The sequence below is a fragment of the Podarcis raffonei genome, chromosome 13 (assembly GCF_027172205.1).
Source record: "Podarcis raffonei isolate rPodRaf1 chromosome 13, rPodRaf1.pri, whole genome shotgun sequence".
NCBI lineage: Eukaryota > Metazoa > Chordata > Lepidosauria > Squamata > Lacertidae > Podarcis > Podarcis raffonei.
In genome coordinates, this window is record NC_070614.1 from 8,936,414 (window position 1) to 8,951,210 (window position 14,797).

General features: G+C 48.3%; 1 protein-coding gene across 3 annotated transcripts in view; it reads right to left on the bottom strand.

The window, feature by feature from the left end:
* SH2D4A (SH2 domain containing 4A) overlaps window positions 1-14,797 on the bottom strand; it is a 51,368-nt gene that overhangs the window by 5,088 nt on the left and 31,483 nt on the right. For all 3 annotated transcript variants that reach the window (XM_053363068.1, XM_053363067.1, XM_053363066.1), the window contains 3 exons: window positions 14,485-14,605; window positions 3,175-3,394; window positions 1,562-1,692 (listed from right to left, as the gene is read on the bottom strand). In XM_053363068.1, coding sequence (XP_053219043.1) covers window positions 1,562-1,692; window positions 3,175-3,394; window positions 14,485-14,605 — 472 coding nt within the window. The remainder of the gene's footprint in view (window positions 1-1,561; window positions 1,693-3,174; window positions 3,395-14,484; window positions 14,606-14,797) is intronic.

Sequence of the window (14,797 nt, forward strand, 5' to 3'; positions counted from 1 at the left end):
GTAAAGGGACCCCTGACCATTAGGTCCAGTCGTGACCGACTCTGGGGTTGCGGCGCTCATCTTGCTTTATTGGCCAAGGGAGCCGGTGAAAAGCTCCCGGGTCATGTGATTAAGCCACTTCTGGCGAACCAGAGCAGCGCACGGAAACGCCGTTTACCTTCCCGCCGGAGCGGTACCTATTTATCTACTTGCACTTTGACGTGCTTTCGAACTTCTAGGTTGGCAGGAGCAGGGACTGAGCAACAGGAGCTCACCCCATCGCGGGGATTCGAACCGCCAACCTTCTGATCGGCAAGTCCTAGGCTCTGTGGTTTAACCCACAGCGCCACCCGCGTCCCTAACTCTGCACCTACTTACTGTTGAAAAACCTCTTTCGTGGCCTCCCTAAACACTGCTGGATTAAGTGAAAGCCATGTGTGTCAATACACCTGCTGGACAGAAAAACAAAATGGGGTGCCATAGGGCTTGTGCCTTGTTGCTTCTCTTGCTGTTTCCAAAACAAAAGAGAGAACACCTTGTTCCCATCTCCCACTACGATAAACCTGGACGAACCCTTGGCTCATAATTTTGACCACTTCCAAGATCCCTGCTGAGTCTGGTTGGTCATCTCTGGAACCCAAACATGAAAGCAAGGAATATTTAATGAAATCCCCCTTTTTTTTGTTAGTTCACCATGTGTTACACGGCTACACTGTTAATGAGATTTGTTCCCATCCCAAAATTCTTATGCAGAAAGCGAGCACCCTAACTTCCTGATGAACCAATGAATAAATGGGAATGATGCCCACGAGAGGCGTGTCAGCTGAGTGAATGGTTCACAGAGGCTATCTGGGATTGTTCATTAATGCAGTGTCCAACGCACTTAATTTATGGTGCAATATAAGCGAAAAAGATGTGCCTGCCCCAAGGAGCTCACAGCCTATATTTGGGCCACAGGGTTAAGGAAGGCTGAGCATATGATAGTATCAAGAAACCTACAAATGCCCCATCTTGCAGTGTGTCAGGAGTCCAGGTTCCCAGCTTGATAACACAGTAAGCATAGGTAATTAAAAAGAAGGATTTATTGCAAAAACAAACAGAGAGCTCCGGACAGCTCTGACAAAGCCTCTGGCATCATTACTCAAGATGACCCTTCTGAAGACTCCTTCCAGCTGCGACAGAAGACATTGAACTTACGACTCTTACGTCTCTTGTTTTGTTTCCAATCTAGCAGCCCTCCCATTCACCAACTCCTCGGACTTAGGGGATCAGCCCCACCATTTTCTTGTTCTGAGAGGCTATCTCTGGATCTGTTCACTCCTGTTTGTGCTTCCTGTGAGCTTTGACTGTGTTCTAGCCTGCTCTCCCCTACTGTCTTATCAGTCTGCTCGTCAAGGTCAGGCAGAGCCGAAGTCTGGAGTTGTCAGCTCTCCGCTGCCTGACTAACATCTGAGCCTCTCTGTTCCTGGCTGCTTGCTGCAGTTGGCTGTAAATCTTTGCTGGGAGCTGGCTCATTCCTGACACAATGGTCCTTAGCTTGGGCTCCCTTGCCCTATGAAAGGCAGGAAGACCAAGTACTCACCATGGAACCAAGGTGCTACCTGGCCCGTGGATTTCTCAAAACCAGCTCGGAGATGTTGCTGCTCTTCCTTGAACCACCGAATGATGGCCTCCTGAGTAGCAGTGGAGACAGTCCTTTGTACTGCCTGCTTCCTGTTGTCGCAATAAAAAAGAGAGAAAGAAGCGGGGAGCAGATTACGATCTTTGCACTGGATTTAAGTTCAGTGCCATTGCACTCCTTTACAAAAATGCAAATCACGATTTAGAATAAAGTGTGCCCATTATAGATGTTTCGGAGGATACTTGGGCCAGATGCCCTTCTAGGAGTCTTGTCACAAGGGCTGAACCAAACTCTCTTCTGACTTCTCACCACCAGCAATGACCACTTCCTTTCTTTAATTTGGGACCCATCTATTTGTCCAGCCAAGCAATAAGAAGATGAGGCAAGCAAAGGGAGTTGACCCTTCTCCTTGCTCCCTTCCATGCGTTGATCACTTAGAGAAGTCTGATAAAGATAAGGCCCAGAAGGGTCAGGGCAGCATTTCCAAGGAGCTGCAGGAGTTGGCAGCAGGCATGGGGCCACCACTAGTAAGGCCAAAGATTAGTAAGTGCTCATTCTGGCTGGGATTGACAGGAGCTGTACCCCAAAACATTTGGAGGGCAGCAGGTTAGTAAAGACTGTTCAACACGTCCCCCAATTTACTTTAGGTAAGAAACATTCTCATTCCCTTTTAAGGTTTTTTATTGGCTTTGATTTTCCTTATATATATTGGATTCAGTTAGGTCTCATGGGCATTTAATTGTGTGTCATTGACACGTAAACATTGTGTGCTTTAGACGTGCTCCAGGAAAAACCCAGCCTGCCCACTCATCACCAGCCCTCTGCCAACATAGCTGTTTCTTCCTTCATATGGCCTACTGTGGCTTTTTGTATAACTCTAGGAAGTGTGCCAGGCCGCGTCAAAATAACTCCCATTGGCCTTTTCCGCACAGAAACACTCCTGCTGGATGGCTAGAGGTGCCAGTCACCTCAGCTAGTCACATTCAGGTGCGTTCAAGCCTGATATAGCTGAACTATGTCCCAGGACGCGGGTGGCGCTGTGGGTTAAACCACAGAGCCTAGGACTTGCCGATCAGAAGGTCGGCGGTTCGAATCCCCGTGACGGAGTGAGCTCCCGTTGCTCGGTCCCTGCTCCTGCCAACCTAGCAGTTCGAAAGCACGTCAAAGTGCAAGTAGGTAAATAGGTACCGCTCCAGCGGGAAGGTAAACAGCATTTCCGTGCGCTGCTCTGGTTCGCCAGAAGCGGCTTAGTCATGCTGGCCACATGACCTGGAAGCTGTACGCCGGCTTCTTCGGCCAATAAAGCGAGATGAGTGCCGCAACCCCAGAGTCAGTCACGACTGGACCTAATGGTCAGGGGTCCCTTTACCTTTTATGTCCCAGAATTGCATTTTAAAGGCCAATTGCACAATTTCAACAGCTTCAGTATCCATATAGATATATGCAGAGTGTATTGTGGTCAGGAGGAAAGGACTCAACAGGTGGAAGAACAATTCAGGTTTCCTTTCTGAGTTCTCCCTTGGCCTTCCCCTCCTCACCCTACCGACTTAGTCAAAGCCTTCAGGGTTACTAACCTGTCTGGTTTGCCATTGGTCATTCCAGCACTGAGATGCTTAGGTTTCGGTGGCAGAGGAGGAGGAGGAAGCGGCCGTTTCTGCTCCCCTGTCTTAAAAACTGTGGAGACCCCCGCTACTTTTCCTTTGCGGGTTCCTTGCAACGACAGCCTCTTGTAGTCGTCCCGGGCCTGTCTGGCGAGGGAGCGCCGCCTTTCATCGGCTGCTTTTGCCCGTTCCACTGAAACAGGAAAAAGAAGGTTGTTATTTGCTCTTGGGTAGAGTTCCAGACAGGGGCGGAGGAAGGTGGGTGTGGACCACCCTGGGTGTCACCACTGAGGGGGGTGACAAAATGGCGGGCGGCACTCACTGCAGGGCCTGCAGCACGCCTGAGCCACGCATCTCTCCTGGGAGAGACATGGTGGCTTGGGTGCGCGCACGCTCCGCGCTGTCCAAATGGTCCGCCTGCTGCCTCCCCCCCCCCAGATGTAGGGCGGCTGAGTGGGAGGAGGCAGGCAGACTCCGGAGGCCCCGCAGTGCGCCCTGCCCCTATGGGCAGCTCGCCCCGCCCCAGGCGCCCAAGCGGCTTCCTCCGCTGCTGGGTCCAGAGCATAGCTGTCAACCTTCCCTTTCTTTGTGTGGGAAATTCCCTTATTCCAGCGCCATGTCCCGCTGCTTCCCGCTGCTATGCCGGATTGTTAGATATCCCGTAGACTGTCCCTGGGACAGGTGAGGCTGCTGATCCCTTGTTTTCAAATCTGAAAGTTGACAGCTATGGTCCAGAGGCATTTCTGGTGCTTCTGAAATCTCAATGTGCACAAAGGGGATGAAGAAAGCCAGACACAGCAAAATAACAGGTGGAACATGATTTGGCAACAAGAATGGGGATTCGTACTGAATCCAGTCAATGCTGTAGTGATACCTCGGGTTAAGAACTTAATTCATTCTGGAGGTCCGTTCTTAACCTGACACTGTTCTTAACCTGAAGCACCACTTTAGCTAATGGGGCCTCCCACTGCCGCCGCACGATTTCTGTTCTCAACCTGAAGCAAAGTTCTTAACTCGAGGTACTATTTCTGGGTTAGCGGAGTCTGTAACCTGAAGCGTCTGTAACCTGAGGTACCACTGTATTGCTGCTTTGGTGCTGACTGCTGTGGTTTCGTGGTAGTTCTCCAGAGGTCTTTCCCAGCTCTGCTATCTGCTATACTTTTGGTTGGGGACGCCAAGGAATGAACTAAGCCCATGGAGGCTTAGTTTAGTCAGAATCAAGTATGCACACCCCAAGTTAATGCTGAATACATTATTTCTGGTAAATGAACCACCATAGAAGGCTCTTAGAAGGCCGTGAAAATTTGTGTCCGAGGTTTTCTAGACTCATCTACTCATGTACTGTCTGAAACCAAAGGGGCATATTGGTTGCCAGATGTGAAATATATTCAACCAACCAACCAACCAACCAACCAACCAACCAACCAACCAACCAACCAATTAAATGTCTTTATTGGCATCACAGTATCAAACGTTTCAAGTAACTGGGATAATTAAAAAGACAAGGGTGAAGCTATCAAGAGTTATAAGGTCACACTATGGTTGTGTGCATTTGGATATCCAGGCATAGACAAACTCAGCCCTCCAGATGTTTTGGGACTACAACTATCATCCCTAGCTAACAGGACCAGTGGTCAGGGATGATGGGAATTGTAGTCTCAAAACATCTGGAGGGCCAAGTTTGCCGATGCCTGTGCCACGCCCTGTCTATTTCCCGAAAGGATAGTTCGTTGGGAACCCTTTCAGGTAAGACTGTGGCTAAAAAGGAAGCTACTAAAGCAGTAATATCTTTGTCCCGATCTGCCAGGAGAAACCTTCTTCGGCTTCTTCTTGGAGTTGTGAGCCAGAGGTCCAACATTTTGCTCAGCATCAGTTGGCAAGGTCTGCTGTGTAAAGGGCAACCTAAGAGAATGTGGTCCATTGAATCAGGTACTTCTTGACTGCAGGCGCACAAACGGGCTTGAAATGCAATGTGTGAGAATCTGCTTTTGGATGAAATATATTGTTTTTTGCTCTCCCACCCCACTACAAGGCTATTTAAGCTTGCACATCAAACTCTTCAGTCTCAGCAAAACCAGTGGGTCCCTGGTGGTGAAGGTGGGTGCAGGTCTTGGGCATAGATTTTTTGGCACCATTTATAAGGAGCCATGTTACGGATTGATTAAAATACCATCAGTTACATGAAATGTTTAAATTAAGCTAGAAATAATGGTTTTTCGGACCAAAGCTCACAACTGGAAAAAGAACTTCTACAAAACAAAGAGAAACTTTTGTCTAAAATGTATAATCTGTTATTAGAATGGGAAACAAAAGATGAGCTTGTTAAAGCCTCAGTGACACACTGGGCACTAGATATAGGACAAAATATAGATTTTGACCTCTGGGGGGAAACTCTGGAAAAGTGACTTGAAATTTACAGCATGTTATTCTTTGAAGGAGAACTACCTGAAAATGATTCACAGATGGTATTTAACTCCAAGTAGGCTTGCTAAGGGGACGTGGGTGGCGCTGTGGGTTAAACCACAGAGCCTAGGACTTGCCGATCAGAAGGTCGGCGGTTCGAATCCCCACGACGGGGTGAGCTCCCGTTGCTCGGTCCCTGCTCCTGCCAACCTAGCAGTTCGAAAGCACGTCAAAGTGCAAGTAGATAAATAGTTACCGCTCCGGTGGGAAGGTAAATGGCGTTTCCGTGCGCTGCTCTGGTTCGCCAGAAGTAGCTTAGTCATGCTGGCCACATGACCCGGAAGCTGCACTCCAGCTCCCTCGGCCAATAAAGCGAGATGAGCGCTGCAACCCCCGTCGGTCACGACTGGACCTAATGGTCAGGGGTCCCTTTACCTTTACCTTAGGCTTGCTAAGATGTACAGGACAGAATCAGATAAGTGCTGGAGATGAAAAGAGGTGGAGGCAATGTTCTTTAAAATGTGGTGGACATGTAAAAGAGTAATAGGGAAAGATCTATAATGAATTGGGGGGGAATGTTTAAAAGTACTTTCCTAAAAAATCCTTTCTGTAGGGGATAATTCAGACTGAAATTCCCAGGTGTCAGGAAGGTTACCGTATCTGGCAAATAGAAGGGGAAGAAATGGAGGCAGTGAGAGATTTTACTTTCTTGGGCTCCATGATCACTGCAGATTAAAAGACGCCTGCTTCTTGGGAGAAAGGCGATGAGAAACCTAGACAGCATCTTAAAAAGCAGAGACATCACCTTGCCAACAAAGGTCCGTATAGTTAAAGCTATGGTTTTCCCAGTAGTGATGTATGGAAGTGAGAGCTGGACCATAAAGAAGGCTGATCGCCGAAGAATTGATGCTTTTGAATTATGGTGCTGGAGGAGACTCTTGAGAGTCCCATGGACTGCAAGAAGATCAAACCTCTCCATTCTGAAGGAAATCAGCCCTGATTGCTCACTGGAAGGACAGATCCTGAAGCTGAGGCTCCAAGACTTTGGCCACCTCATGAGAAGAGAAGACTCCCTGGAAAAGACCCTGATGTTGGGAAAGATGGAGGGCACAAGGAGAAGGGGACGACAGAGAACGAGATGGTTGGATAGTGTTCTCAAAGCTACCAGCATGAGTTTGACCAAACTGCGGGAGGCAGTGGAAGACAGGAGTGCCTGGCGTGCTCTGGTCCAGGGGGTCACGAAGAGTCGGACATGACTAAACGACTAAACAACAACAACACAACTGCAGCCCACATTTTGTAAGCCCCAAAATGGAAAACAAGTGAGGTCCCAGCGAAAGAAGAATGGCAGCTTAAGCTGACAGAATAGGCACAATTTGCAGATTTAACATATAGAATAAGAGAGCAAGAAGAACATACGTTTAAAGAAGACTGGGAATTGTGTATTGAATTTATGGGAAATAATTGTGTACAGGTGAAAACGCTGGCAGCGTTAAGATAAATTCAACAGTGTAAATAAGTGTTGATGGATGCAGTAATAGTAATGGAATACTGATTGGTATAATTTCTGTAAAATATGCGGGGATTTATGATATGTAAAATGAACCATGGAAAGAGAAGAAGGGGAGTCATTGATGTAAAATGAGTATTTTAAATTGTAAAACAGAAATTTTAATGCAAGAGAGAGAGAAAGAGAGATTTGGCATCATTTTGAGGAGCAGGTTGGAGCGCAACTCAACAGCCAGAGAGTTTGTTGCTGTGTTTGAGCCCACGGAGGTGTGTTTCTGAGCCTCCTTCAGCTTCAGAAAGGAAAGTTGGCTTTGCCTCTGTTTGCACAGCTGTTTGCTCAAGGCTTTTTATTATGGGCGTTTCTTGGTGCCAAGACTCTGAGCCTCAGATTCACACACCAGGGGAAGGGAGGCGGTACACTAAACAACATGAAGTTGTACAGCCTTAGGGGTCTCCCTTTTCTTGGGGAAGTGGGAGGCTTACATATACACACAGACATTCTGGGGCATAATCAGGCTGTGTACACATCAAACATTTACAGCACATTTAGGAAAGACTTTCTCCCCTTCATGTCCCCTCCTCACACCAGGGCTGCCTGTGCCAAGAGAAGGAAGTCTTTGCGCGAACCTGCAGGAAAGGGAGGGGAAAGCAGCACAGACAAAAAAAGTGCCAATCTGCCACTGGATCGAATCACTGGAGATATTATAAGGTGAAGGTAAAGGGACTCCTGACCATTAGGTCCAGTCGTGGCCGACTCTGGGGTTGCGGCGCTCATCTCGCTTTATTGGCTGAGGGAGCCGGCGTACAGCTTCCTGGTCATGTGGCAAGCATGACTAAGCCGCTTCTGGCGAACCAGATCAGCGCACGGAAACGCCATTTACCTTCCCACTGGTACCTATTTATCTACTTGCACTGCATGCTTTCGAACTGTTAGATTGACAGGAGCAGGGACCGAGCAACGGGAGCTCACCCCGTCACGGGGATTCGAACCGCCGACCTTCTGATCGACAAGTCCTAGGCTCTGTGATTTAACCCACAGCGCCACCCACGTCCCCTGGAGATATTATAACCATCTTCAAATATATAAAGGGCCATCGCATGGAAGGTGGAGCAAGCTTGTTTTCTCCTGCTCCGGCGGGTAGCATTCGAACCCATGGCTTCAAGTGATGAGAAAGGAGATTGTGACTGAACATCAGGAGGAGCTTTCTGACAGTGCGAGCTGTCTGACAGTGGATCAGAGTCCCGCGAGCAGTGGTGGGCTCTGCTTCTCTGGAGATTTTTAAGCAGAGGTTGGATGGTCATTTGTCATGGATGCTTTAGCTGAGATTCCTGCATCGCAGGGGGTTGGACTGGATGACCCTCGGGCTCCCTTCCAACTCTATTATTGTATAGTTCTATAATTGCCTAGAGGAGTGGTGGGCTCTGCCTCTCTGGAAGTCTACAAGCAAAGGCCGGACAGCCACATGCTGGCAACAGTCTAGCCTAAGAGAAAAATAACTACCAGACTTTTAGAAGACATCTGAAGGCAGCCCTGTTTAGGGAACCTTTTAATGTTTAATAGGTTATTGTATTTTAGCGTTCTGTTGGAAGCCACCCAGAGTGGTTGGGGAAACCCAGCCAGATGGGCGGGGTATAAATAATAATTATTATTATTATTATTATTATTATTATTATTATTATTATTATTATTGCCTAGATCTGGTCGAAGACATTTTGGCACCTGTGGGGAACTACTGCAATGCGCTCTACGTGCGGCTACCTTTGAAGGTGACTCGGAAACTGCAATTAATCCAGCATGCGGCAGCTAGACTGGTGACTGGGAGGGGCCACCAAGACCATATAATACTGGTCCTGAAAGAGCTACATTGGCTCCCAGTACGTTTCCGAGCACAATTCAAAGTGTTGGTCCTGACCTTTAAAGCCCTAAACTGCCTCGGTCCAGTGTATCTGAAGGAGCGTCTCCACCCCCATCGTTCAGCCCGGACACTGAGGTCCAGCGCCGAGGGCCTTCTGGTGGTTCCCTCACTGCGAGAAGTGAGGTTACAGGGAACCAGGCAGAGGGCCTTCTGTGGCACCCGCCCTGTGGAATGCCCTCCCACCAGATGCCAAGGAAATAAACAACTATCTGACTTTTAGAAGACATCTGAAGGCAGCCCTGTTTAGGGAAGTTTTTAATGTCTCATGCTGTATTGTTTTTAATATTCAGTTGGAAGCCACTCAGAGTGGCTGGGGAAACCCAGCCAGATGGGCAGGCTATAAATAATGAATTATTATTATTATTATTATTATTATTATTATTATTATTATTATTAAACCACAGAATGGTGCCTTCCCGCTACCAGGGAAGAACCTGTGTTAGTGTCTGGAGGCGGTTGGAGAATGGATGGCGGCTAACAGATTGAGGTTGAATCCTGACAAGATAGAAGTACTGTTTTGGGGGGACAGGAGGCGGGCAGGTGTGGAGGACTCCCTGGTCCTGAATGGGGTAACTGTGCCCCTGAAGGACCAGGTGCGCAGCCTGGGAGTCATTCTGGACTCACAGCTGTCCATGGAGGCACAAGTCAATTCTGTGTCCAGGGCAGCTGTTTATCAGCTCAATCTGGTACGCAGGCTGAGACCCTACCTGCCCGCAGACTGTCTCGCCAGAGTGGTGCATGCTCTGGTTATGTCTCACTTGGACTACTGCAATGCGCTCTACATGGGGCTACCTTTGAAGGTGACCCGGAAACTACAACTAATCCAGAATGCGGCAGCTAGACTGGTGACTGGGAGCGGCCGCCGAGACCATATTAACACCGGCCTTGAAAGACCTACATTGGCTCCCAGTACGTTTCTAAGCACAATTCAAAGTGTTGGTGCTGACCTTTAAAGCCCTAAACGGCCTCGGTCTAGTATATCTGAAGGAGCGTCTCCACCCCTGGACATTGAGGTGTCCGGACATTGAGGTCCAGCGCTGAGGACCTTCTGGTGGTTCCCTCACTGCGAGAAGCCAAGTTACAGGGAACCAGGCAGAGGGCCTTTTCGGTAGTGGCACCCGCCCTGTGGAACACCCTCCCACCAGATGCCAAGGAAATAAACAACTATCTGACTTTTAGAAGACATCTGAAGGCAGCCCTGTTCAGGGAAGTTTTTAATGTCTGATGCTGTATTGTTTTTAATATTCGGTTGGAAGCCGCCCAGAGTGGCTGGGGAAACCCAGCCAGATGGGCGGGGTATAAATAATAAATTATTATTATTATTATTATTATTATTATTATTATTATTATTATTAAACCACAAAATGGTGCCTCCTCGCTACCAGGGAAGAAGGAATAAAGATCTACACCAGGAACAAGGGGGGAATAAAGATCTGCATTGGGAACAAGGCTGGGAGGAGTCCAGCAGCATGTCCTGTTTGCCAAGAGATTTAGAGATAGCATGGGATGGGGGGCTGATGAGGAAGTGACAGATTCAGCCTCCAAGAAGCATGCAGGCTTCGATTGGCTGGCTAAACCAGGTGAGGGTAGCTCATGGGATGGGACTTAGTCAATAGAGAGGCCAACACTGGACAGCTACTCCCTTCACCCCACGCACCAAGGGTTTGAGTCACAGGTGAGAGCTGAGTGCAGCGTGGGGACCAAGGTGGACAAATGACCCCAGAAGGAGCACAAGGTGTCCCTCAGCAGAGGTACTAACACCCCATATATATACATATTCAGCGTATACAGTGTTACCTTGGGTTACAGATGCTTCAGGTTACAGACGCTTCAGGTTACAGACTCTGCTAACCCAGAAACAGTTCCTCAGGTTAAGAACTTTGCTTCAGGATGAGAACAGAAATTGTGTGGTGGCAGCGTGGCGGCAGCGGGAGGCCCCATTAGCTAAAGTGGTACCTCAGGTTAAGAACAATTTCAGGTTAAGAATGGACCTCCAGAACTAATTACCATATTTTTCGCTCTATAAGATGCACCAGACCATAAGACGCATCTAGTTTTTGGAAGAGGAAAACAAGAAAAAAAATTCTGAATCCCAGAAGCCAGGACAGCAAGTGGGATCGCTGCGCAGTGATCCCGCTTGCTGTCCTGGCTTATGGGATAGCCGCGCACAGCCTCTACTGGGCAAGTGGAGACTTCATCCCCTGTCCGGGAGAGGCTGCGCGTGGCTATCCCATAAGCCAGGACATAAGCCCTTCTCCCTCCTTGGGGAAAAGCCCCCAAGAGCCGCACACACGCTCCATGCGGTTCTTTAAAGGGAGCGCTGAGCAGAGCCTCCTGCATTCGCTCCATAAGACGCACACACATTTCCCCTTACTTTTTAGGAGGGGAAAAGTGCGTCTTATAGAGCGAAAAATACAGTAAGTTCGTAACCCGAGGTACCACTGTATAACAATGAAGAAAAGAGAAGAAAGGGAAATAAACTATGTCCAGGGATGAATTCCAGTCTACACTCACTTCCTCCCACAATTCAGTGAAATTATTACAAGCCCAGAGAGGAAACATCACAGAATTTGAATGCCCAGTCCAGCATAAAACAGATTTCCCCTCTTGATCACCAACTCGTATCTTTAACTGCTCCTGCCAATGCAGAGCTCTGCACATCCATCACTCTCTCCCCCAGAGCCTATGAAATGATGGCAGTAGGTGTCAAGACCAATCCATGTTTCCTAGTTTATTGAATAAGGCTCAACTATTCAGAGGAGGAATCTAGCACACAACCCTCCCCCTGGCCACCTTTTAGTTATGCATTAATTTTTCCAGCTATAGAGATTCTCCAGAGCCTGCTGTAACCAGCTCTCTCCTGTTAATTGACTCGAATCTCTCCAGTATCGAGCCAATTCCAGTCTGGCAACAATAAGCTGAAACACTATTCAAACAGGATTTTAATGTGATTAAATTCCTAGATCCTCGTGCCAGTCAATAAAGCTGCGGCCTTTTTCACATTCCGATATGCTAAGTCTAGTCTCTTCATTCCTCGTCTGTCTGCATTGCTGCCTGCAATGCTGGGGCTCACCTCCTGGGCAATGCAGAAGAAGCTGGCAAAATTATTCAAGGAGGAAGGAAAAGCCAGAGAAAGACCTTTGCCTGCCTGAAAGAGTCAAAGGTGTTTTGAAAAAACGGATGGTGCAAGCACTGACTTTTAACTCTGGTTTGGCAGGTTTTTGTAGTTGTTTCAAGACCTCTGTTTAACCAGAGGTAACATTGGGACAAAAGAATTTGCAATGGCTGTTGTCGCTGCAGGTCTGTTACTCTGCATTTTTAATAATATTTCAAATATTGTGCTTTTATTTCCAACTGTATCTCTTAGGTGACTTGGTAAGCACGAAGGTGCAACAGATGCAGGCTGCAAGCAAACTTCTCTGAGACCTTCAAGTCCCTCTCCTTGTCTCCAGTCAGACCAAGGTAACCTCGCAATGGAATTTCCCCAGGATTCAGGAAATGCATACAGGAAAAAACAACAGCATGTGGCAGCAGTGTGTGTGATGGAACAGCTGCAACGGAAAGCAAGCCGCTGAACCAAAGCAGAGCAAGCCTGAGGCTGACAAACACCAGCAGCTTCTTGCCAGATTAGAATCATAGAATCATAGAGTTGGAAGAGACCACAAGGGCCATCGAGTCCAACCCCCTGCCAAGCAGGAAGCACCATCAGAGCACTCCTGACATATGGTTGTCAAGCCTCTGCTTAAAGACCTCCAAAGAAGGAGACTCCACCACACTCCTTGGCAGCAAATTCCACTGTCGAACAGCTCTTACTGTCAGGAAGTTCTTCCTAATGTTTAGCTGGAATCTTCTTTCTTGTAGTTTGGATCCATTGCTCCGTGTCCGCTTCTCTGGAGCAGCAGAAAATAACCTTTCTCCCTCCTCTATGTGACATCCCTTTTATATATTTGAACATGGCTATCATATCACCCCTTAACCTCATCTTCTCCAGGCTAAACATGCCCAGCTCCTTAGCCGTTCCTCATAAGGCATCGTTTCCAGGCCTTTGACCATTTTGGTTGCCCTCCTCTGGACACGTTCCAGTTTGTCAGTGTCCTTCTTGAACTGTGGCGCCCAGAACTGGACACAGTACTCCAGGTGAGGTCTGACCAGAGCAGAATACAGTGGCACTATTACTTCCCTTGATCTAGATGCTATACTCCTATATTCAGGATAGGCTTTTGTTCCTTTTGTAATATAAAGGTTGGTGACAGGAGTGGAGTATTTTAGTACAGTCATGCCTCGGGTTACAGACGCTTCAGGTTGCGCGTTTTCGGGTTACGGACACGTCGAAACCTGGAAGTACCGGAACGGGTTACTTCCGGGTTTCAACACTCACACATGCGCAGAAGTGCTAAACCGTGCTTTGTGCATGCGCAGAAGCTCCAAATCACAGCCCACATGTGCGCAGACACAGCATTGCGGGTTGCGAATGCTGCGGGTTGCGAATGTGCCTCCTGCACAGATCACGTTCGCAACCCGAGCATCCACTGTACAGTGGCACCTCGGGTTACATACTGTTTCAGGTTACAGACTCCGCTAACCCAGAAATAATGCTTCAGGTTAAGAACTTTGCTTCAGGATGAGAACAGAAATCATGGTCCGGCGGTGCAGCAGCAGCAGGAGGCCCCATTAGCTAAAGTGGTGCTTCAAGTTAAGAACAGTTTCAGGTTAAGACCGGACCTCTGGAACGAATTAAGTACTTAACCCGAGGTACCACTGTACAAGTTATTCAGCAAAGGAGGTGGCTTGCTCATATTTTTATGTCTCCGTTTCTGATCTCTGCACTAAAGGTACCCCTGCCCGTACGGGCCAGTCTTGACAGACTCTAGGGTTGTGCGCCCATCTCACTTAAGAGGCCGGGGGCCAGCGCTGTCCGGAGACACTTCCGGGTCACGTGGCCAGCGTGACAAGCTGCATCTGGCGAGCCAGCGCAGCACACGGAAACGCCGTTTACCTTCCCGCCAGTAAGCGGTCCCTATTTATCTACTTGCACCCGGGGGTGCTTTCGAACTGCTAGGTTGGCAGGCGCTGGGACTGAGCAACGGGAGCGCACCCCGCCGCGGGGATTCGAACCGCCGACCTTTCGATCGGCAAGCCCTAGGCGCTGAGGCTTTTACCCACAGTGCCACCCGCGTCCCTTGATCTCTGCACTGCTAGTTCGCAAATAAGCAAAAAGAACAAACAGGAGCCTTAGGCTGTGTACACATTACCTGCTTAAAGCTCCTGGAAAGAGGGGCTGGCTGTTCAGCCACTCTGAGAATTGTAGCTCTTAGCAAATGACAGATCCTAGGATTCTTTAGGGAAAGCCAGCCGTGTGCAAAGCGGAACGATACTGCTTTGAATGGATCGTGCAAGTGGGTCCTAAGTTTAATCTGATAGGCATCATCACATAAGAGATCTAACAGGGGCTTACGAGTTTCCAACCAAACAGGATCTTCCTTGTCCAACTTCTCCATTGACTCGTAGGTGCGATTTAGGGTCACTTCTTGTGCTCTGGTGTCATTCACGATTGTATTCATTTCCTCTTCTTTCCTCTGTCATACACACACACAAAGTATTTTGTTTAGTGTGAACCTATCTACTTCCTACATGGCAATCATATTTACAGGTAATGGGCAGTTCAGCAATCCCTCTGATAAGGGTCATAAACTTCTTCTAATAAGGTGATTGGCAGATGAGTCGACAAAAGCTTTAGTCACCGATCAAAATTTGTCGCCTGGCTAATC